Source organism: Phaeoacremonium minimum (assembly GCF_000392275.1).
Source record: "Phaeoacremonium minimum UCRPA7 unplaced genomic scaffold PA7_03_scaffold_39, whole genome shotgun sequence".
NCBI classification, from domain to species: domain Eukaryota; kingdom Fungi; phylum Ascomycota; class Sordariomycetes; order Togniniales; family Togniniaceae; genus Phaeoacremonium; species Phaeoacremonium minimum.
The window spans coordinates 52939-76639 of record NW_006920946.1 but is presented as its reverse complement, the minus strand read 5'-3'; the positions used below and the strand labels follow the sequence as shown (position 1 = coordinate 76639).

General features: G+C 51.4%; 5 protein-coding genes across 5 annotated transcripts; 4 read left to right on the top strand and 1 right to left on the bottom strand.

Moving 5' to 3' along the window:
- Positions 1 to 1239: 1239 nt before the first annotated feature.
- On the top strand, positions 1240 to 2322 carry UCRPA7_476 (putative fad binding domain protein; the record flags this gene model as incomplete). The annotated part of the gene is made up of 2 exons (XM_007913071.1): positions 1240 to 1269; positions 1327 to 2322. 2 exons carry the CDS (start codon positions 1240 to 1242, stop codon positions 2320 to 2322), a joined length of 1026 nt encoding a protein of 341 aa, XP_007911262.1.
- A 5416-nt stretch (positions 2323 to 7738) lies between these two features.
- On the bottom strand, positions 7739 to 8614 carry UCRPA7_475 (putative 6-phosphogluconate dehydrogenase protein; the record flags this gene model as incomplete). The annotated part of the gene is made up of 1 exon (XM_007913070.1): positions 7739 to 8614. One exon carries the CDS (start codon positions 8612 to 8614, stop codon positions 7739 to 7741), a length of 876 nt encoding a protein of 291 aa, XP_007911261.1.
- A 4098-nt stretch (positions 8615 to 12712) lies between these two features.
- Positions 12713 to 13959, top strand: UCRPA7_474 (putative bar domain protein; the record flags this gene model as incomplete). The annotated part of the gene is made up of 5 exons (XM_007913069.1): positions 12713 to 12747; positions 12815 to 12896; positions 12959 to 13041; positions 13102 to 13705; positions 13798 to 13959. 5 exons carry the CDS (start codon positions 12713 to 12715, stop codon positions 13957 to 13959), a joined length of 966 nt encoding a protein of 321 aa, XP_007911260.1.
- A 601-nt stretch (positions 13960 to 14560) lies between these two features.
- On the top strand, positions 14561 to 15177 carry UCRPA7_473 (putative small nuclear ribonucleo protein; the record flags this gene model as incomplete). The annotated part of the gene is made up of 5 exons (XM_007913068.1): positions 14561 to 14563; positions 14662 to 14802; positions 14862 to 14912; positions 14988 to 15026; positions 15091 to 15177. The coding sequence occupies 5 exons, from the start codon at positions 14561 to 14563 to the stop codon at positions 15175 to 15177; spliced, it is 321 nt and encodes a 106-aa protein (XP_007911259.1).
- Positions 15178 to 19031: 3854 nt separating this feature from the next.
- UCRPA7_472 (putative benomyl methotrexate resistance protein) lies at positions 19032 to 20870 on the top strand (the record flags this gene model as incomplete). Its single annotated transcript, XM_007913067.1, has 1 exon — positions 19032 to 20870. One exon carries the CDS (start codon positions 19032 to 19034, stop codon positions 20868 to 20870), a length of 1839 nt encoding a protein of 612 aa, XP_007911258.1.
- Between the last annotated feature and the right edge of the window lie 2831 nt (positions 20871 to 23701).

Below are 23701 nucleotides of genomic sequence, written 5' to 3'. Positions count from 1 at the left end.
ACCGGAACTTTTATTGTTGACTGTCGTATGTGTCTACCCTTTTCATAGACCGTGTTTGTTATAAAGTGCAGACGTTTTCCATGTGACCATGACCATGGCAACACTGCGTCAGCAAATAGATACTGCCCTTTGGGTGCGACAATCTACAAAGCTCGCTTGGACTGGCCTCATATCATACAATTTTGGCCGTACCGTGCCGCATGGAACCCGGGAACGGCAGAATGCGCAGGCCGAATTGCACCGGACCGCACTATTATTCTCTGGTTCCAACTTGCATTGGCCTGCGTGACTTCTTGCTTGACTTTTCAGAGCTAACCTCGAAAGTGTCCTGAAACTGCTTGTACTTAACATGATCATCGCCTCTAGCCAACCCCGTTCGTGTTCGAATGTTCGAACGTGAGGCCATCTCGTCAGCTTTCACCAATATCTCCATCTCGGCCTCCTTGGCAAGCTGCCGGAAAGTCCGTCTTACTGGTAGAGTACGCCTTTTTGCAAAGGCTCCACTGCCACCGACTGCCTAATGAGTAAGGTCAGGTCCGCCTATTCAGGGTTGTCTATCCAATCTCTCCCCCGGATCACCTGCGGCCCGTGATGAGAGTCCGAGTCTCACCATTTTTTCCTGCTATCTATCCGAGCATGGGCTCCGCTGTGGCCCTACGGCGAAGATTCCTCATGCCCACACCGTTGCGGCAACCTTCGCGGGGCTGATCTAAGCCAGAGCTAAGTAGCTTGCGGCGTAGGATCTTATATAAGTCTCGAAGGATTTCGACCACCAGTTGAGCGCATAACTCAACCTCTCTTGACTTGCATCCTTTCCCTGTCTCTACGCATTTCTCTTTGTCAGCCATGGGAAATACAGACGAAATCCCCCTCAAGTGCGAGGTTGTTGTTCCCAAACCTGGGGATGAGCCGCAAAGTATAACTCCTAGGTGGTCAAGTAGCCGGCTTCAACTTCCAGCCCTAGTCGTTGTGCCCAAGAGTGACGATGACGTTGTTTCTGCTATCCAATATGGAAAAGAAAAAGGGCTCCGTGTAATTCCCAAGGGCGGCGGTCATGGCAGCTTTGTTCCCATCGATTCAAAAACTCTATACCTTGATCTCAAAAACTTCAATAAGGTTGAGCTTGACAAGGATGCTGGCGTTGTCCGCATTGGGGGTGGGGCGGTCGTCAGAGATGTCATCAAAGTCACAACAGACGAGGGGTTCTACACCACTTGGCCAAACAGCAACGCCGTTGGTATGGTGGGATGTATCCTTGGCGGAGGTAATGTACGATAAGACCGCCTTCTTTGCAAGAAGTCCAATAATTGACTGACCTATGCTCAGAACGGAATGAATGGACTTCACGGTTTCATGATCGACAATGTCGTGTCGTTCAGGTTAATCACTGCAGAGGGCAAATCGCTGGAGCTGAGCTCCTCTTCCACGGGTGAAGAGAAGGCATTGTATTATGCCTTGTGTGGAGGTGGCCTTGGACTTGGAGTCGTGACGGAGTTGACTCTGAAAGCATTTCCGATTAGCGCTCTCAACATGCAGGAAGAAGGAATATGGACACGGCGTCTGATATTCCCTCCCCCGGCCATCGGTTTCGCCGCTGAGACATTCCTCAAGCTGCAGCCACCACTTCCGAGCATGAACACTGTTCTGGCATTCATGAGAGCTCCGCCAGGCACACCTGCTCCGGGAGCGCCAATGATCGCGCTCACAGCGATGTCATACGGCCCGGGTCAGGAAGCAGAGAAAGCAATGGCCCTTCTATTTGATCCAGAAATCATTGGAAAGGCCATCAACCCGGCTACCGTATACACCCCTCTCCCATTGTCAAGCGCCGCGTTTGAGCCGCTCAATGTTCATGGAGACTTCAAGGACGGGTCATCAAGCTTCCTCAAGACACTGAATGCCGAGACCATCACAGCTGGATTCCGTCAATGGCTCGAGTTCACGGACAAGTACCCCGATGGAAAGCGCACACTACTCGTCATAGCCGGCTTCAACACGAAGAAGCTTGCTGAGTATGGTGAGATCCCGGAGGGCAAAGCGAAGTTTTGTGAGATCCGTGATAGAAACTTCTTTGCGTCAACATGGGGCTGGTGTACGACTCCCGAGACTGCCACCGCCATGTGGTCGTTCCAAAACGAATTCAACGCACTGTGCCGAAAGAACGACACGGCAATCCCAAGAACATTTGCCAATAATCTTACCCCCGAAACGAAACTTGAAGAGCTGCACTCGGATGAGAAGATTGCTGAGCTGAAGCGGGTGAAAAAGACATGGGACCCAGAAGGCCTGTTCTGGAGTCTATATGGAGAGAAATCGAGTTGAGCAGGACAGGAATGTTCAGAGATCTAGATTGTCTCCACCACTTACAATCGATGTCGGCTCGGTTGAGACATGAAGCCACATTCCCATGTACTTGACCTAGCACTACTTACACCCACGGCTCGTCACATATACGTGGTCATCCGGATGAAGGACCTCCACCAGCGTGATGCAACATGTCTAATTGCCGGTAATACCCGGCTCGTTATGAATCCTTGAACCAATTGTAGTGAATGCGTAAAACCAAAGTACAGACTGAATATTCATGAGCACGGCGCTGATATGGCAGCTATCATGTCAACTGTGGCTTTTACTGTAGTAATAGTAGTGCGGTTTCGTGTGGCTACACGCGTTTGTATAGGTAGAGAGGTGGTGCACTGCTGAAGGGTAATTCGTGAGGAGTGGGGGCAATGATGGCACGAATTCCACCCAGTGGGGTTGGCCATCTCCTTTGGCAGGGAGCCCTGCCCGCCAATGTGCTTCAGGAGACCAGTGATAGCCCAGGGATACGTAGTCCTCATAACGGGAGCTGCCCGCCGCCGCATCCTTCCATTATCAGCCGCCTACCTCGCTCTATCACCACCAAACCATCCGCAATCGTGCAGCAAAGCGATCGAATTGGCTGTCCCGGGTCCTGCAGGTCTTCCAACATTGAAACCGCATTGCTTCATCTACCGCACAGCGTCCTCTTTTGCAAGTGGTTCTGATCCGTCTGGAAAGCTCCAGTGGATACTTGTCAAGTTGGCTCCGAGCTGGCTCTCACTAGCTTAGAACATCGACATCGATACACACGACATCGGATGCTGACGACCAGCAACTGCTTATACTGAGGCTAGGTGTTATTACATACCTCTGACCGAGGGGCATATCAATCATCGATGCATCGCCAGTCGAACGACACGCCCCTAATCTGATGCTGGAGTTGTTATACGACGCCGACGACGGCTGCTGCTGCTGCTGCGTGCCGAGGCCATCATCGGTCAGTCCGTGAGGATGCCAGAGTCTACCCGCAGACAGTCTCCCATCTCCTCCTCCGCCGCAAGTCTCTCGACTCTCAGCCTCGATGCCGACGCCGCCGCCGCCCGCCCGCGGAATCGACGGATCATCAGCAATGCGAACCCCTCTTCAACCTCGACCTCGACATCACTGTTCGCGACTGGCCCGCCGAGCCCGTCTCCGAGCCGAGGAGCAAGCCCACTGCCATCGGCTCGCCTGAGCTCGACGGGTGCGGCAGGGGCGCGGAATACCCTAGGCGACAGGCCGAGCGCAACAGGTAGCTCTGCCGGTGGCAAAGGGCTTGGGTCATGGGCGACAAGCTGGGCTTCTGTGCAGGATCTGGCCGCTTCATGGCTCTCGGGGGGTGAGGGTGACTATGATAATGACTATGACCGGAAGGATAAACGCAATGGGAGCCGCCCTGGCAGGCCACTCCACAGAACGTCGAGTGGTGTGGCAATACGGAGTCAGCCTAGCAGCTGGGGACCAGAGCCACCTGGCAAGTCCAGGCCTCGTATTGAGGACGTGGCTGCAGGGTCCCTAGCCCAGCGTGAGGCAGCTTTGAAAGCTAGGAAAACTGCCAGTGTTCTTGAAAGCCATGAGGGTGTCAATGGAGGACTAGATGTTGCAGGGAAGTTCAAACAGAGGTCATCGGACGAGAACCTTAGAGGCACCGCGACTGATCAAGAAGTGGAGGACCAGCTTGTCTACATTCACCATGTCCAACCAACTGATACCTATGTGGGGATCGTGCTGAAGTACAGGTGTAGAGAGGATGTATTTCGGAAGGCAAATGGGCTGTGGTCAAGGGATAACATTCAAATTCGGAAATGGCTGATGCTGCCGGTTGATGCGTGTGAGATCAGGGGAAGGCCATGTGAAGGCCCTTCATATTACTCACAGGATGTTGACCTTTTAGCAACCACACCACAGCCAACCCTCACACCGCAACAAAGAGAGCAGTCAAGTGAGGACGACTTCTTTGGATCCTCAAATGGGAAGGCGGCAGATCAGACACCTACTGAGGTGGAGGAACGACCATGGACCCATGTTAAATGGGTCACCATTGACTCAATCAAGCAGCCAGTCGAGATTGCACGAGTCTCTCGAAAGGCTCTAGGGTTCTTTCCTCCTCGAAGGAAGAAAAGTCTCCATACTGTCTCGACGCTTTCCACTCCCCGAGGCTCGATTGATGTGCCAAGCATTACCCTCGGCTCTGAAGCCATTGAAAGCCCCGGAAGCACATCCTCACGCAGACATAGCCTTCTAAATCGAAATCGCCCCCAGTTTGCTGCGGCCTATGCTTCATCCGCTCCAACCCCTTCTCGAAGTCGGGTAGGCAGCGGTGACCCCGACGACTTGCGTCCGGCTTGGATGAAAAGACCAGGTGGAGTCGGGACAATGGGGAGGAGCGTGAAGATGCCAGGACCCGAGAAGGACTATTTCAATTCTTGGGCAAAGAAACACATGCCGGGTCTCAACCTCGAATCGATGCCGTCCATGTCGATCATGGGCTCGGAGACGGCCCATCTCAACATCGATAGAGACGAAGTCGCTGGGATCGTCGAGAGCCCCTTCGAAGACGGCCGAGATGTAACATCTACAACAAGGCAAGGCTCCGGTCTGGACAAAGCTGCGGCGGCCATCGAGACATGGCTGCGCGGTGCATTTGCAAAGAGGCCAGGAACACCTCTTATTGGTCCACTCCAAGGACGACAGCTTCCTGAGGAAGGGGATCTTATCGAACTCGAAGATACGAATAGCGACGATGGAAGAACTATTAATGCCTCTGGTCTACTGGACCAGACAGGCCCGAGTCTGCAGCACTCGATGGCTTATGGGTCATCCAGCCGGAGTGCTGGAGAAGGCACTATCAGAGGCAGGACTTTTACGCCAGCGACTAGCATTGGCAAGGGTAAGAAAGCCGACTAGCTAGCTAGCATACTATTAGATGATCTCAATATGTTGGAGTCAGGAATGTCCATGCATCAAATGCATCGGAGGCGTTGGAGTAGGTGAATGATTCTTTTTGTATATACCTTCGTCGGTGTTGGTAGTTATGACGGAAGCAGCGCTGGCGAGCATTTTGAAACCATAAGCGCAAATAGACGCCTTCATTTAAGCACTTAATCCAAACGAATTGGCCCATTCTCTTTGTATGAAGGAGGCTCTTATGAGGTTTAAAGCTACTATTCCTTACGTGGCAGTAGTTTGGTCCACGAACCAGAAATTTAGAGGGGCACTTTCAACGCGCTTCGGGTCCTGCGTAAGCTGTCGCGACGGCAAGCCGCCACCGGCTTCCACTTTGCAGCGATACCACCATATCTAGGTAACATAAACCTTGCAATGTTCGACAACGAACCCGATCGGTAACGAACAATTACACATTGTTGCAAGAAGGAGCAACGCAAATATTTCCAGATGCCCATTTGTATAGAGTGCCGGCATCCGGTCAAAACGCTATGGACACAGTATTCAGGAGCTGGCGACAAGTCCAGTGGCCACAATATCCGGCTAACAGTCTGCAAGAACTGCGGCCGGTTCTGCGACAAATATGTCGAGCATGACTTCGTCGTGCTCTTCATAGACCTTGTCTTAATCAAGCCACAGGTATGAGAAGCGAGAAAGCATTGGCTACCGGAGCGCAAAGTACTGATCTGGGACATGACGGATAGGTCTACAGGCATTTGCTGCACAACACCTTGATGCGAGACCGAGACCAGTTTGAACCGTCGATAATACGCCTCGGAGTTCTCTTGCTACTCTTCGACGTGTACCTTACTTGGGCGCGTATTGAGAAGCAGTCAGTTCCAGACTCGGCTGGGGCAGAGCACAGCAACTTTGGCCGGCTTGCACAGCAGCCCATTGTGTTTCAGTATATGTTCTTCCGTACGTGCCCTTATCTGTTTACACAGGCTCTCGCGTGCTTTCGTCGATGTCTCTTTTGCTAACGATTGTTTGTACGTGGCAGTGATCCTATGTACACTGTCTACACTGGCATTTCACATGTCAATTCGCTTCCTAACGTCGTCACCTTTCTCGCCGTTACACTTCTTCGGCTTTCTCCCAACCTACTCGCGGCCGAACTCCGTCTCTACAGCACTCCTCGTCAGCTCGAGCACCAAGCTGTTTCCCATACTCATGGTCATATGGGAGTACGACGTGCCTGCAGCCGCTCGATCGCTTGGCTGGGCAGTGGTGGTGAACAATGTCGAAGCCCTGAAGATACTGCTGGATTGTGGGTATGGTGTTGCCATTCTACTAGCTACTGCAGGAGCTCTGAGCCGCTGGATCGTCGGACGGGCAGTGCTCTGGGCAGCCGGATTGGAAGGCGTGGACTCAGTGGGCGATAGCAGCGTCGCAGAGGACGGGAGAGCTTTATGGGCACTCCTTGTTTATCTGAGAGAATGGGCCGGTAGGCTGGCCGTTGGGTAGACTTAGACGTAGACGTAGACGATCATGATGTTTTTAATATAACGATATTTACCGCATTATCTGAGTCTACTGGAGTCCCTCATGTCACTCCGGGACATGTGACGCCTATCGCAACTATTTCGCAGATGCCGGTAGTGCCTATCGAGGATCGCAATGTTCAAACCCATCTGCCCCCAACGCCGGCGATGTAAATATGACGGATATTTGTACAGTTCACACACTCGTTTAGTTTCCTCCAAACCGCACCCCTCCGTTCATTCGTGTAGGAACTTGCTTCTTAGGTCGGATCGTCTCGGCTCGATCAAGGGGTGCAGCTGCGCCATGAAGGTAATCGCCCACATCAGGTAGCAGCTCGTGAATGCTAGGATGAGGGATGATCGCCATAGACTGCGGAATTCTCAGTATGGTTCTGGTCAAGGAGCAGACTGATGAGCAAAACTTACACTTGGTTCTCGCCCTTGGGGGAAAGGAACCATGCGGCAGCAGACATGGCTGCTACGACCACGAAGCCGATGATGACGCTCCACCTGAGTACATTGTCAGTATAGTCGACCACAGCTGAGCGATCAATGGGATTTGTACCCGTTGGCCATCTTGATATGTTACAGATCCCTCGGTAATGATGGATGGTCTCTGTCCTGTTGGTGCGGAGCAAGCTGTGATGCGAGATGCTATTGCTGCGGTCTAGAGAGGTTGACGCTGGAGCTCCAAAAGCCGCAGGGCTTGGCGTGAGCTGTGGCTGGCTTAGTCATCCTGCCCAACTGCCCAGCTTATTTACTTTCAATTCCTTGATGACAACTTATAGCATCACATTTACAGCGCGTCACCACTTATCTCGAATATGCGACTTGGCCATGAGATATAGTATCTGCTGACATAAGTCTACGAATATTCTACATGGGGATTTGGCATCATGCTGTCTAGGGGTTTTCTGGTTGTTTCAAATATCGCCTTTTCCCTTCCACATAGAGATCTCTCAAGCAAGTGCTTAAGCGTCATTCTCAAACTTTAGCCCAGCATCTTGTCGCACGGCTCCATAGATGCCGGCGATGTCACCCTTTGATCCGGCATGTTTCTGCACCTGTGACAGATGGGCATCGGCCGTCTCTACGTTTAACATCTTCGTCCCTGCTGTCTTCGCCATATCCTTGGCATGAGCGGCATCCTTTCTCGCCAGGTCAACCCCAAAAAGGGGCTCCTCCCTCTTCCAATAGTCTCCACCCAGCATCCTACCTGAGTAGCCGGCATACACGCCCGGGAAGAGCTGCTCGAGGAAGCTATGCAGGTACTCGGTACCAAGCCCGCTCTTCTCGGCGAGAACATGACCCTCAGCGATCTGCTCGACCATATTCAGAATAAACGAGTTGCCTAAAATTTTGAGCATTGATGACTTCCGGTACGGCTCATCGCTCATATCGATCTCGGCACGCGCCATCACCCCCTTGAAATAAGGCTTGGCCCTGTCAACAGCAGCCTTGGGTCCGGCGAGGACTGGAATGAGCTGACCAGCGTCAGCCGCTGGGGGTGCGCCGAAGACGGGCGATGCAACGAACTCCGCGCCCCGAGCAAGGACCGCCTTGGCCACCAATTCGGTGGTGTCAGGATGGATGGTCGAACAATCCACGATGAGCTTGCCCTTGACATCGCCCTTGACAATGATGGCTATGGTGTCTTGAACAGCCTTGTCATTGGACAGACAAATGAAGATGATGTCAGCTTTAGTAACGCCATCTTCGAGCGATTCGATGACTTCAGTCTTGCCTGCTGGCAGCTTCTTGCTGAGGTCAGTTGCTCTCTGGGTGGAACGGTTGTACAGCATCAGTGGTGAGTCCAGGGGCCCCTTTTCAACGAGATTCTTGGTCATGCCCTACTTCTCGTCAGTAAATATTGTTCATCATGCTCAATGCCTAGAATCTCACCCTGCCCATATTCCCCAACCCAACCCACAAGACTTTGGGAGCCATTGTGTCCAGAGCTATGTATTTCCCAAACTCAATTAGATACTAGGTCAAATTGACAGTTTGCTTGGACTCTTCAAGCGGGCTGTGAATCTGTCGAGAATCAATTCGGTCCCGAATACTACCCGGGGATCGTGCCCTTATATACTTTAGAGGATGAGACAACTTGAGATTGCCAGTGGGCACTCAACCTCCGGTAGAAAGTCGACCCGGAAACACCTTTTTGATAAGGTTTTATTAAAGCTTACTAATTTCTGAAGAAGCTGGAACAAGTTGTTCTTCCAGTCCTATCGCATTGAAGAAATGGGGCTGGAAATATGCGTATGAGCCTGGTGTTTCGTTGTATGAGCCTGGCGCCGTTACGAGATATCTCAAATGCGCGTGAGTGTTGAGGTAAGCAGATAGCATGACTACCACTAAGGCATCTCCGACCCGAACGCTGCGGGGAACAGAGGTGCATGCGGGTCGGCATCGGGATTGACGTAGTTTGGAAAGCTTGACCTGCCGGATGAACTAGACAATTCTCTAGAATCTAAGTACTTCTGCTACAATTGGGCTTCTCTTACTCTCAAAGAGTCACCAGCATTGTCCTTCACTTTGTGTAACTCCCTTGTGCACCTTGCTTGCCTCGTGAATTATAGGGCAAATTATATCCTCTTTGCTCAGCCCCAACATCCCTAAGAGTACTTCATTAGAAGAAGATGATGAACAGATTCATAATCGAGTAAGATTGGTGAGTTCAGCATTGATGACTCTTACACACAAACGCTCGCGACCCGAATACTCGCGAGGTGGCACCAGTCTGCTCTTTCTCCACTGCAAGTAATCCCGGAATAGTAGATCTACCTGTATAGTCAAGGCGTGCGTAGAGACACGGCAAAATCCACAATGCAGCCAATGTGAAAAGTGTTAAGGCTCTATACTCAGGATGCAAGCTGTTCTTCTATGAAACGCCATAGTCAGCCATTGAGTCGATGATCACTAACTCTTCATCTTAAGAAGTGTCTCCCTGATTAACACTAAAGCCTCTGTAAATTACCTCTTTGGCGTGCCCAGGAGGTGGGCAGGTATCTAGGTATGCCCCGCTGGCAGGGGAGCTCCTTATCAGCTTATCGTTCCCCAGTTGAGTCAGAACCTTGGAACAACCGATCAGCGGCATCGTAGCTAACTAGCTCACGAATAAGTTACGGTAACTAAAGGAGACGTTTTCTTGCGTCCATTTCTGCCAATTCGAATCTCTTACTACATATCAGATTACGAGGAAAGGGGCTTCCGCACAAAATGCATTGCAAGTCATGACTTCACGAAGCGCGGCCTGGAAGAAGGCCAGCTACATAGCTCAGGTATGCTCACTGACCGCCACAGCCCGACCTCAAGTGCCTCGGCAATTCAAACCATCATCGCAGCTTCAATCATCAATAGTTAGCTAACCTGAAGCCCCTAGGCTTCAATTACAAAGACACAGATACGCTTAAAGGGCACATCATCGGCGGCATCTGTATCTCACAAATTTCATGTCTCGTCGCCTAAGAATGGCGGGGGGAGAGGCGACCGGCCGCTAGATGTGAAAGCAAACTACGCATCCATATCCAAGAACGAGGAACAGAAAAGATCACAGGAGAGAGTCGGTAAACCTTCAATTGTACTTGCACACTTTCCCACTAACGCAGTTTAGGATTTTTATGTGTCTGTCCTGGAATCATCTTCAGCAACTAAGCGAGATGCAAGGCAATATCTACAAACCTTTGGAAAAGGAAAGCCAAAAGCACCATCATCCCCCAAGACGGCTGCATCACTGGAAGGCCAAAGACCTGCCAACGCGTATGTCCTAGAGCACGGCACCCAAGCTGTTAGTGACAGCCCAAAGTTCATCCAAGGGACCCCTGTTGTTGATGTGGCAGCCCTTGAGGCCATTCCGCATGTTGCTATAATCAAGTTCCGAGAGCCGCAGTCTGTGGACGACTTGACACTCAAAGGCGTGGCGAAGACACTTGCGCAGTTGCGAGCTCTAGGTCTACCTAGTGTTGTCGTGGTCGATTGCGAGCTAGATCCGCACAAGCAACCTAACTGGCGCGCTCTCATTGACGAGCAAGCCAACCGTATCGCTTCAGAAATTGATGCGTACGGCGAGCCATGGACCAGGATTGTTGATACAGCTCTATCTACCAATCCTCAAGAGACCCTCAATGGCTCTCTATATACACCAAGTGCATTGATAGTCGGGAACGGGAAACTCTTATTGAACTCATTAAGGGCAGGATCAGCAGTCGTCATACCCTCCTACGCCTCCTCCGCGGAAACCCAACAAATGAAATTTGCAGACACTAACGAGGTTGTTCTCTCATTGACACGTTATCTCTCAGGCCTGCAGTTCTCTCCACAGACAAATAGACACGATGCGCCCTCCGAAGCTATTGTCCAACCTTCTAAAAAGGCTCACATCGATCGTGTGATCGTGCTGGATCCCCTGGGAGGAATCCCTGCCAAGCACAGGAGCAACAATGCACACGTCTTCTTGAACCTTGAGGATGAGTTTGTCGAAGCAAAAGCAGACCTTGATACGATGGCGTTCAACTCTGATCCAAACACGGCCAATTTCGTGAAGCAGAAATATACAGAGAATTTGGAATTGGCCAAGAAGACGTTAGCTATACTACCATCAACGTCCTCGGCCCTTATGACAACGCCTACCGAAGCAGCAAACTTAGCATCACGGGTGGACGACGGGTTCGATGGAAGAATTACGGGCTTCGTTGGGACAGTTGGGACAAGACGGACACATAACCCTCTAATACACAACCTCCTTACCGACAGGCCAGCGCACTCATCATCCTTACCTCTGGGTCGTATCAAGCCCATTGCTCGCGGGTCCGACGTGGCAGGGCCTACAATGTCGACAACAACACTTGCGAAAAGGGGCATGCCAGTAACAATCTTCCCAGATCCTCGCAAGACACCCTGGGTGCCGCCGGCACCTGGACAGCCTCGTCTCAAGCTGACGGATCGATGCATCGACTTACCTCGTCTAGTTCATCTCATCGACGACTCGTTCAATCGAAAGCTGGACGTCCAGCATTACTTGGATAGGGTCAATGGGAACCTGGCTGGCATTATCATTGCTGGAGAGTACGAAGGAGGAGCGATCCTTACGTGGGAGAAACCACCTGAGCTCGACGAAGAGACGGCGTATAGAACGGGTCGACTGGTCCCGTATCTGGACAAGTTTGCAGTTCTGAAGAAAAGCCAAGGAGCTGGTGGTGTTGCAGATATAGTCTTTAACGCCATGGTTCATGATTGTTTCCCGGGCGGAGTGTGCTGGAGGAGCCGGAAGAACAACCCCGTCAACAAGTGGTATTTTGAGCGATCTCGAGGCACATGGAAACTGGGTGAGACTGACTGGGCCATGTTCTGGACGACGCCGAACGTGACGATAGGAGATGAGAGGATTAGGGACTACGAGCAAGTTTGCCGTAATATCGCACCTTCGTGGGCAGACAAGAAGCATATTGTGGATTAAAGGGACGCAGTCCATTGTGTCACAAACCGGATAGGTTTTGAGGGCCTGTCATTAGGAGCATATAGACCCCCATGGGAAGATAGAAATAACCAAATGTTCACAATTCTAGATAAATATACGAATGGAGCCAGGAAAGCTGTGTTGACCTCACTGAATGATATGAATATACTTCTTAGACGATGGCACTTTGAGCCAATATGCAAACGCACGGACCATTGCAGTCGTTGCAGCCTGGCTGGAATCTGACGTTGGTAGTTGCGTGGGTGGGGGGTTTATTCCCCTGATGTTTCGCTTGTGACAGTGGAGCACACATGCCGTATTGCGCTCGTCCCCATAACAACCTACCTGACCTCACGTACCTTAACAGGTGTCTTTCGAAGCTCTACAATCTCCAGGTCAAAACCATCAATTCCACCAACCACTACCGTCGCCTTCCGCAAGTCATATCATCCTCGAAGCCATCTTGTTGAATTCATCACCTGTAGCTATGGATAACTTCAAGAACATCGGGAAGAGCTTCACGTAAGTCCGCACTGCGTCAGTGCGATTGAAGTGGGATAAGCCCAGCAGCTGACGACGCTATCACCAGTTCCCTAGGGGCCCAGATCACCCCTTTCGCATCTCGCACCTTCCAATACACGAAGGAGCAGCTCGGTCAAGCTGAGGATAAGGTACTTAATTGATGGACAGCTTCTTCGAGGTGTGGAAATACTGATGATCGCTGCGCATATAGACTCAGCTTCCTCCTGACTACATCGACCTCGAGAAGCGAGTGGACGCATTGAAAGCAGTTCATCAGAAGATGCTCGCGGTGACGTAAGTAATCAAAAGCAACAAAATGCAGCTTTCGCAAAGCTTTATCTCATCTCCTACCAGAAACCAATACTCCCATGAGGCTTACGACTACCCGCCCAACATCAAGGAGAGCTTTCAGGACCTGGGCCGCACCGTTACGGAGAAGGTTCAGCTCCTGTCCTCTGCCTCTTCCCCTGCCGAGGCACAAGCTGCTCTGACTGCTCCTCCGAGCGCGAAGCCGCAGCCGAAGACATTCCCCCATGCTATTGCCCGCGCCAGCTTGTCTAGCAGCCAGTCACTGCACCAGCAGCACACCGGCGCCGGCGAGGACCCCCTCGCTACGGCCCTCGAGAAGTATGCGCTCGCCATGGAGCGAGTCGGCGAGGCTCGCCTGGCTCAGGATGCCCAGATCCAGAGCCGCTTCCTGGCTGGCTGGACTACAACCCTGAACACGAATCTGATGTTCGCAACTCGAGCTCGCAAGAACGTTGAGAAGGCCCGTCTGACCCTCGATGCCGCCAAGGCTCGCGCCAAGGGTACTACATGGAAGCTTCCTGGATCTACTTCTCCTCGGACTGAGACCCATGAGGAGCATGAGATCAGCCCCGAAGCTCAGGAGGAGATTGAGAAGGCTGAGGATGAGTTCGTCACCCAGACCGAGGAGGCTGTTGGTGTTATGAAGAACGTAAGTGGATATAGACTTCATGATTTTAAAGAGCTTTCCTTGAGCGCTTCGGTCATGAATTACGACCTAGTAAGAACTAACAAGCCATATAGGTCCTGGACACCCCCGAGCCCCTCCGAAACCTGGCTGAGCTGATTGCCGCCCAAATGGATTACCACAAGAAGGCTTATGAGATCTTGAGCGAGCTTGCACCGACCATTGAGGGTCTTCAGGTTGAGCAGGAGGCAAGTCGTGCTTCGACTTATTCGATTTAAACGTGTCCACGTGCTGACATTGTCGGGAATGCTGCAGGCTAGCTACCGAAAGAGTCGTGAGTCCTCATCTTAAGCAGTGTCAAATCGCTGCGCACGTAAAGTGCCTGATTGAGGCCTTGGGAAGAGATAACACTGGATCGATTTTGGAACATTGATAGATAACCCTCAGGCTGGAGGGAAAGCTGTTCACTCATGCTCACCTACGTTCTACATTTGTTTTTGGCGGGGAGGACCTGCGGTTCATGTTTCTTCTACGCAGCTAGCTACGATTATAAGCTGGCCGGCTTCACTTTCGGTATGCCATCTCTATACTATTGAAATGTATCCAGTTTCCCAAATTTATGACTGCAATGCTCGTGATTATATGCTTCCCTGGGCCAGTTCGTTGGCCGCTAGTACACAGGTCAGTTGTGGCGGTGCAGATGCTCCCGGAACGGCAGGAAATTCTCCGCCTAGTGCCCCACAATTTTCGCGGCTGTCTTCCAGCCTGCCCTTGAATCGCATCACGATTGAAGCTCCGAAAGTACGTCTTGTCTGGGCTTTGTCGCACACCTCAACTCCCAATGCGGTAACCAGCACTTGACAGGATATACTACGCAAGATGGTAAGTTCCCGCGGCCCAAGTTACCCTTGTAACCCTTCCGGCTTGCTTTCATAATGTTTTCACGAATGTTGCGCTGACTCTGCGTCAACCCCATCTAGCTACCCCTCGGCCTGCTGAATGCGGCCCAGGGCCACCCCATGCTCGTCGAGCTGAAGAATGGCGAGACACTCAACGGTCATCTTGTTATGTGCGACACATGGATGAACCTGACCCTTAAGGAGGTGGTACAGACCAGTCCGGTATGCTCCCTCCTCAACTTGCCGTTGTCGCATCAATAAGAGGACTAACTCTAGTGCAGGAGGGCGACAAATTCATGCGGTTACCAGAGGTTTACGTCAAAGGAAACAATGTATGTTTCTGGGTGGCGATGGGCTGCTACGGCTGTGGCTTGATCATGACACCATGCTAACGAGGTTCTCTACAGATCAAGTACTTGCGGGTGCCCGACGAGATCATCGATACCGTAAAGGAGCAACAGAGTGGCAACCAGGGAGGCTTCAGAGGTGGACGCGGCGGTCAATCTAGAGGAGACCATGGCGGCCGAGGAGGCGATAGAGGACGTGGAGGAAGGGGTCAAGGCCGTGGACGAGGAAGAGGGCGAGGTGCTTGAGTAAGTGATATTAGACCTGGGGTTTATAACAGTATCGAGGAGAATCCTCATCAATTGGTCTCATATACCAACAAGCCAACTGTTGGCAAGGAAATGGGACATGTGGTGGCGCCTGAAAGTCGATACAGGCGAGGCAGGACTGGCAGCTATAGCCATGGCATTCAAAAGAGTGAGCATCATGCGAGTGATGCAATCTTGCAGATGCAAGATCTGGGGCTAATAAAAAAGAATAATACCTGTCCCTAGTGCTATGCCTTTTCGCAACGTATCGACTGCTATTCGTGTCCGTGGATGTTCTTGCTATAAGCCAGCACGTGACTGCTATTTGAGAATTATACCCGGCGCTCGACAAGCTTGGAACTTATAGCTTTTCTTCAACAGCGCTGATTGCACGACTGCACACTGGCCCATGGGAGCCCGCATAACAATCGATGGACTATGGCGATGCCTGTGTCCGTCGTTCGACGCATTTGCGTCGTCGGCATCGCTGACTATTCCTCCCAGAGCACAGGCTAGCCGTGCGGTAGCTTCTCAATGCTCATCAAGACCGTTGCGACGTCAAATCCGCTCGATTCACGTTACGCCCAGCGGACAACAGGCACAAAAGGCACGCTCTAGTCATATCCTACGCAAAGTAGGTGCGGATAGCGACACGGTATCCTGTCTGCTCCAGGCCAGATATCCGTACCGAGAGCTCATGACGGCTACCACTCCAGACATATACGATGCATTACACGAAATGAAAACCCGCCCGACTAAGGTTCGAGAAATCGCCGCATTTGTGCAATATCTAGTCAAAGAGCGCGGCGAGCCCCCCAGCACCGCGCTGTACGAATACCTTTTGCTGGCGCATAGCCACCAGCATGGCTCGATGGATACGGTTGCGGAGCTTCTGAAGGAGATGCGAACGACACAAGCACAGTGGTCCTTACTTGTTTATCACAATCTACTGCGTGTGCTAGCGGTTCACCCCAATTATTTGGAGAGGAATAGTGTCATTCGCGAAATGCGAGAAAGATGGCTTGATATCACGCCTGAGGGGCATCAGGACATAGCGATTGGTCTTCTGCGAGACGGGCAATACGAGTTGGCACTGGAAAAGATTGACGAGATGATCCACCATGGAATTCATATATACCCTTGGGTTTCTGATATATTCATCTACGTTTTTGGACAGGCCGGATTCGTCGAGGAAGCTCTGCGGATAGTTCACCACAGATTGCACTCAGCATCAGACAGCATTTCGCTGAATGTCTGGTACTTCCTTTTGGATGTGTGTAGTAAGCAATTACATCTAGACGGAACTAGATATGTCTGGAACAGAGCGGTGCAGCTGCGAGCCATCAACCCTTCTGATGGTATGGCGATCAATGTCCTCAACACCGCCACAAGACACAGTGATTCGCGGCTGGCAACACAGGTCATTCAGTACCTTACCTCAAGGGGAACAAAACTTGGCATACATCATTTCGAGGCGCTCATCGAGTGTTATTCTCTGGCGAATGATGTGAAAAATGCACTTCAGACGCTGTGTATTATGGCAAAAGCTGGGCTTAGGCCCGATGCTGGGAGTACTCGCTCCATTTATCTGTGTTTGAAAACGAAAGATTTAGTGGATCAGGCTATCAAAGTCTTGAGCGACTTGAGACTGGGCAATAATGTGCCCTTAGCAGCTTTCAACGTGGTGCTTGAGGCAGCTTTGCACAGAGGCGACTTTGACAAAGCGCTTGAACTGTATAGGCAGGTTCAAGAAATATGCCACACCGGCCCAAGTCTTACTACATATAAGCATTTATTAGGTAAATGCGAGGAGCCGGAAGTAGTTCAATTCCTTCTTTCGGAAATGGACGACTTCAAAGTCAAGCGGGATTCGGAAGTCGATGTCAGAGTAGCGGAAATATTTACGCTACATGGCGACCTTGCGACAGCTGTGCACTACTTCTGCGATCTGACGAGCGTGGGGCGGCCACATGAAATATCGCCAAGTAATGTTGAGTGGTCTTCGAAGCGAAACGTTGCAATGCGCTTACTTAGACGATGCGATGAGGAGACAGGGCCCAGCTCGGAGGAGTCAAAGCGTGTAATTGAGGCATGTCGAGCGAACTGCCTGGACCTAAGCACCGAGATCCGACTTCTGGAGGACAAGAGATTGAAGGAAAGTAACATCCAGGGCAGCGCTGCCGCGGAGAGCGAAAGTAGCGAACCTATCAGCCAAGAGTTAAATCACGGAGCGCTCGGTGGATGAGTGTCGAATCAGTATTGAATCATCAAGCCTGTGCATTCCTGTCTCACCGAATGGCAAACCACAATGACCTCTCAAGGCGTGGTGATGGTCGAAGTCTCGAGGCTTCATCCCTGTTCTCTTAGTTGGGCAACCATGAAGTGGAGATATAACAACAACAGCTTCGACACCTTGACATACAGCGAACACTATAGCGCCAGCTTCTTATCGCCTAATCTAGCTTACCATCAACACGAAAAATCAAATCAATGGATCTCAAGATAAGCTTACTCGCGCTGCCTAGCATTGAGATGTGACTCAGCACCGAAGAGACTCGTGGAACACTAATCTTCTCCGGTTGTACTGTAGAATAGGGCTTAGTCAATAACGGCAAGTTCCACGGAGCCCAACCTGCCGGAGGAATCGGCGTGGTGCCTCTGTATAGGGTTTCAAATCTGATGCAAGAAACTACCGCTGACCAGGCCTCATCTTGGTACCGCATTGGGGGGTTAAACAGGTACTTATCCTGCTCGACGACCAATGACGAGCAGCTCGGCCAGGTAGTGGGAGCTCGTTTCCTCTTTTGGGGGTGGGACAAGCCTCAACAATTCCACCGAAGTACACGGAGGAGAAGCAAGAAGAATCTGCATCCCAGTCAAAGGCTATTTACACCATTGAAAAGTGCATATGTAATCGCGCCTTTGTCGGATTTGGTCGCGGTTTCCAAACCCTCGGATTTATAATCTGGCTATGACGCAGAGCACGCCTAGCCATTTAAGCTTCTTTCTGGCCAATACCGCGGGCTACCGGACTTAGGCCCATTTATCAGCGATGGGGGTACCTCCACTTTAGCCCGCTCCCAAGCCTAAAGCCCGGCCGCGCATGGAACTTCGGGGGACTTAGTGATCTTCGTAAGGCTTGGGGGTAACGGAGATCGAGACCTGTTAAGATATGCTTCGCGCTTACGCCTTATGCCCGCGCAGATCTGACTCTTCGATTAACGAAACATGCTGTTCACGACTTCGGCCTCACCATTCGTCTCATCCTGTCAGCCCTGCCCATGCATGTCAGAAGTACACTGGCCATCCCAGAGCCTCCCCGTAAGGGCCGTCTGGTCTGGATTGTCATTGGCCCGTCTCCTTCATTCATTACCATAACGCAATCAATCCCTTTCGCCTTGTCACAGAACACAATGCCATATCCTGGTCTACATGTGAAGTTTAGACTTTCAGACATGGCGCCCAGTCCCCAGCTGCCGCCCATCACGACTCGGCGCAACAACCATGTCATTGGTAATCTCCAGTACCTATTGACCCGTCTCCGTGATACGTGTCTGACTCTAACGTTAATTCCGCCGCCTTCGCTCACGGTCATAGTGGTGATAATGCTTTGTCGAGACAGAGGGACGTTAAGCTAGCAAAAAGCCACAATGACAGCTATAAGAACATGCTGTCCCAACGGGTTGGTAAATTCACATTCCTTCTCGTCATCCCATCTACGTTGGTCTCAAAGGAGACAGATTAATATCTGGTCAAGTTGTCTAAGTGAGAGCATCTTGATCTTTCAATTTTTTGTGATACCCTCTTTCCCTTTGATATCAGCCCGTAATTTCTAGTCCAGTCAGCCACAACCTAAATATGGCGTCTACATCAGCTATGCTCAGGGAGTCCACCCTGGGCCAAATCATTAGGCTAGTCACCGGTGGTAAATATCTTAAATACCCTGAAGAAAGGGAGGACTTCAAGTTGCCGGAGACATGGGTCCAAGTCCTCAATGAGCACAACACTTCAGAGCAGACAATCACTCAAGGCCTGTTTGAGAACGATCAACCCCAGCCTTCCTCCGTCTCAGCGACCGATGATGAAGAGAAGCAAGGCGAGAATACCGACACAGAACCCTACGTACATGCTGAGGAGTCAGCATCAGGACTTCATCTGCATCGATCAAAGAGCAGAGAAGAGACTGAACCATACACAAGAGACAGGATGGAGGTTGATGAGGCACATGAGCTTGAGAAAACAAAGTCGATACCAATCGTACCACGGAAGACCAAGGACGGTGCCATCCTAGTTGACTGGTACTACAGTGACGATCCCGAAAATCCTCAGAATTGGTCCAACTTACGGCGAGCCATGGTCACTCTCGTCATCTGTATCTACACTTTCGTGGTCTACATGTCATCTGCCATCTACACAACATCCGAGCAAGGAGTTATGGAGAGATTTGGTGTCAGTGAGACCAAGGCTGCTCTTGGTCTATCACTCTTCGTTCTCGGCTACGGAACTGGCCCCCTGATCTTCAGCCCGCTCTCTGAGATCCCGTCTGTCGGTCGCAACCCAGTCTATGTTGCCACGATGTTCATGTTTGTGATCATCTCCATCCCGACCGCCCTGGTAAACAACTACCCCGGCCTCATGGTCTTAAGGTTTCTTCAAGGGTTCTTCGGCAGTCCATGCTTGGCATCTGGCGGCGCCTCGATCGGAGACATGTACTCGTTCTTGAGTCTGCCGCTCGGTATGGTCGCTTGGGTCAGTGCTGCTTACACCGGTCCTGCACTGGGACCTTTGCTGTCTGGCTACTCGGTTCCGGCTAAGGGTTGGAGATGGTCTCTCCTTGAGGTTCTGTGGGCCGCCGCCCCGGTCTTCATCCTCATGTTCCTCACTCTTCCGGAGACCTCAGCTCCCAACATCCTTCTCCGCCGTGCTAAGCGTCTCCGAAAGCTGACCGGAAACGAGCGCTTCATGTCTCAGAGCGAGATTGATCAGAAGAATCTGCGGACTTCAGCTGTTCTTATCGATGCCCTGATCAAGCCTCTTGAGATCACTATCAAGGATCCCGCGATTCTCTTCGTACAGATCTACACGGCCATTATCTACGGAATCTACTACTCCTTTTTCGAGGTGTTCCCTCTTGTTTATCCAGTTTACTACAACATGTCACCCGGCCAGATCGGCCTCGTGTTCCTCTGTATCCTGGTGTCCTGCTTGATCGGCGTCTCGCTATACTGCGCCTACATCATCTACTACCTGAACCCGCGAATCCGAGCCAAAGGCTTCCCCGTCCAGGAGAACCGCCTTGTGCCCGCTCTCGGCGCCGCCTTCGGCCCTACCATCGGCCTATTCATATTCGCCTGGACAGCGGCGCCCCAGTTCCCCTGGATCGCGCCCACCATCGGCATCACCCTGTACGGCGCGACCGTCTTCGTCGTCATGCAGTGCATCTTCATCTACGTGCCGCTCTCGTACCCGCAGTACGCCGCCTCGCTGTTCGCCGGCAACGACTTCTTCCGCTCGGCGCTGGCGTGCGGCAGCATCCTGTTCGCGAAGCCGCTGTACGGCAACCTGGGAGTGGCGCGCGGCACCAGTCTGCTGGGTGGTCTCAGCACCATTGGCATCGTCGGTATCTGGATCCTGTACTTCTACGGTGCGAGACTTCGGTCTCTGAGCAAGTTTGCCATCTCGACTGAAGCCGAGTAAGCGGCGAATAGTATGATCGACTTGTGTCGATCATGATCTTACTATTATCGAACAACGGAGGACAGGATATGCGAAACGGAACATCGGATAGAATGGATGGGTCATCACACAAACAAAGGATCTGCAAAGAAGCCATGAACTGGAAAGTCTTTGGGTGGGACGGAAAGGAGTTCTTTAGGCGTTTGGTACAATTTTATAGAGATATCACACGTAATAATGAACAAGAAAAAGCACTTCAGTTTTACCATAGTCTCCAAACAATGCAATGCAAAAGACTGATCATCGTACCCATTTCTAGAAGTTGTCGGCACGAATATTGCGCATGATGATTAACTTATGATAAAATGTTTTATTTCACGGTTGGCTTGCACCCTACCCCGAAGGCTTGGCCGACCAACGCTCCTCTTGCCATAATCCTGACCTGACAAGAATACATACATGAATGCTCACCTGGGTATCTAGAATGACATGTATGAGATAGAATATTCTGCTGCCCATTTTGACTCCTGGCCGAGTTGAAGAGTGACCACCCCCTAATATCGGCAAAGCGTATGATGTATGAGAAGAAAATTTACAATAATGCAGGACTCTCAATTGATTGTCTGCTGAGGTATCATCGGGCTACTCTTAATGCCCTGAATTGCCGCGCAAAAGTTCGTACAGAGCTTGATCACCATCGATATGGCCATGTTGCTGCTGATATGAATTGTTTTGCGAACTCTGGCCATAGCCGCTGGTGCCACTGTTACGGGAGCTCGAACGATAGTTATTCGACGAGCTATTGCTCGCAGAAGTGAAGCCATACCAATCTTGTGGCTGCGGGTTTGCAGACGTATGCGATTGAGATGAGTATGACCCATATAATACCTGTTGCTCAGGCTGTTGGTTGTACGAGCTCGACGAGGGCTTAGCTTGAGGAGCTGTCGACTGTGGCCGCACGTGGAAAGACTGGAGCGTTGATGCCTGCTGGGTCGAGGTGGAGGGTAGATTATAAGATGAGCTTGTGGTATTAGAATGATTCAGGTTGTAGGACTGAGCATTTCGATTGACTGATGAAGACCAGTTATCTGTGCTTGGTGCTGTGCTCGTTGAATATGATGCTGACGATGACTGAGTTACCGGATTCGACAGAGACACAGACGATGTAGCATGAGATCGACTTTTGGTACTGTCATAACTAGGGTATGTCGACGAGTTGTTATATGAAGGATGTTGCGAATATGGCTCATAAGCAATGCGATTACTGGCTTGGGTAGCTGCTTGGTTACTCGGGGTAGAGTAACGCGAGGATGAGTCGTACGCATTATTCGAGGTCGACTCTGTAGTAGTAGGTGCAGAATAGAGAGAAGTGCTCGCTTTTGCGGACGACTGCTGAGATCTGTGGCCCTGGCGGCTCTTAGCTCTCGAGCTTTGAGAAGTCTTCTGGAATGGTGAAGCGTTTCGCGCGACAGGCGACTGTTGTGCAGGTGGCTGTACAGCCGCCTGAGACAGAGCTGCCGCTTGCTGAAGGCCGTTATATGCCTGGCTCGATTCATAGGTCGGTGCGGGAGCCGACTTGCGATTCCTCCCCTGCTTGCCAGTATTCTGCTGGGACATGACAGGTGAAGCTCTATTCACCTGATTAGTTGATACAGGATTTGGCAGAGCCTGCCATGAGGCATTGGTGTTTTGCGTTGAGGTATAGTCTGTTGGCTTCTGGCTGCGAGGCACAGAGGGAAGACTCGTCCGAGAACTCGATCTCTCATCTGCAATGGTCGCTGGCAGCGAGATTGAAGTTGCAGCAGTGACTGGGTCGGGATATATACTAGTGGGCGGTGCCTGCGACTGATACGAATAAGATTCGTGAGTTGAAGGCTGGGTGTAGTCCATCTCTGTCCCAGATGTCACAGCTGGCTGAGCGACTGACTGGTAATGTGCCATGCCAGTCGTGCTTTGGGGGTACAAGCTTTGAGATGAATGATCGTAGGCGTCACTTGGATCGTCTGAGGGCGACATGAGGTCGCCCGAAGGTTGATTGGTTGTTTCGAAACCCGGCGAGCCAAGATCCGAGATATCTGGCCCCTGTACTGTTTGGGTTGCTTCATCTGGCTCGTCTTGAGCAATCTCTGCTACGCTGCCTGAGTTATTACGAACCCTGGGAGGAGGATAGTAACACTCGAGGCCTTTTTCAAGGCATTCGGAGCAGCTTGGTTTCTCCCTCGAGCACTAAATGGCCATCAGCTAATGTCATCTTCAGCAAGATTAGATTTGTTTTTACTTACCTTGACTTTCCTTCTTTTGCACCCATCGCAATTCCCTCGTGTTTGCTTTGGCTTCGCTACTCGCTTTGCGGTAGATGCTGCAGTGCCATTTACCTTCGCCTTTGTATTGGCTGGTGTCGCCGCTGTTGATGCCTCTGGCTCAACCTGACTTGCTTGAGTTGTCTGGCCATTGGTAGGGGCTGTAGCAGTTGATGATGTGGGGTGTACAACCCGCAGTCGCTCTGCTCCATACTTAACGAGCATCTGTAACGATTCCTGCTGGTACTTGGGAGATTGGTTTGCAAAGATATTGAACTGCTCCTCGCTGAGGGTCTCCGGATCGACTCCATTTTGTTTGAGCAGATTTAGAGCAATTTCACGACGTCTCGCAGCCTCCCCAGGGGGGAGATTAAGGGTAGAACCTGGCGCTGAACCCGGTTGACTCGACTGTCCTGCGGATGCCTGTTCAGTACTAGGATCAGTTGAAGATCCTTCTATCGGAGCTTCTGAATTGTCGCTCGAACTCTTCCGGTCAGCACCTGATTTCCTTGAAGTACGCGGCTTCTTAGCTTTGGGGTTAGTCTTAGCTGG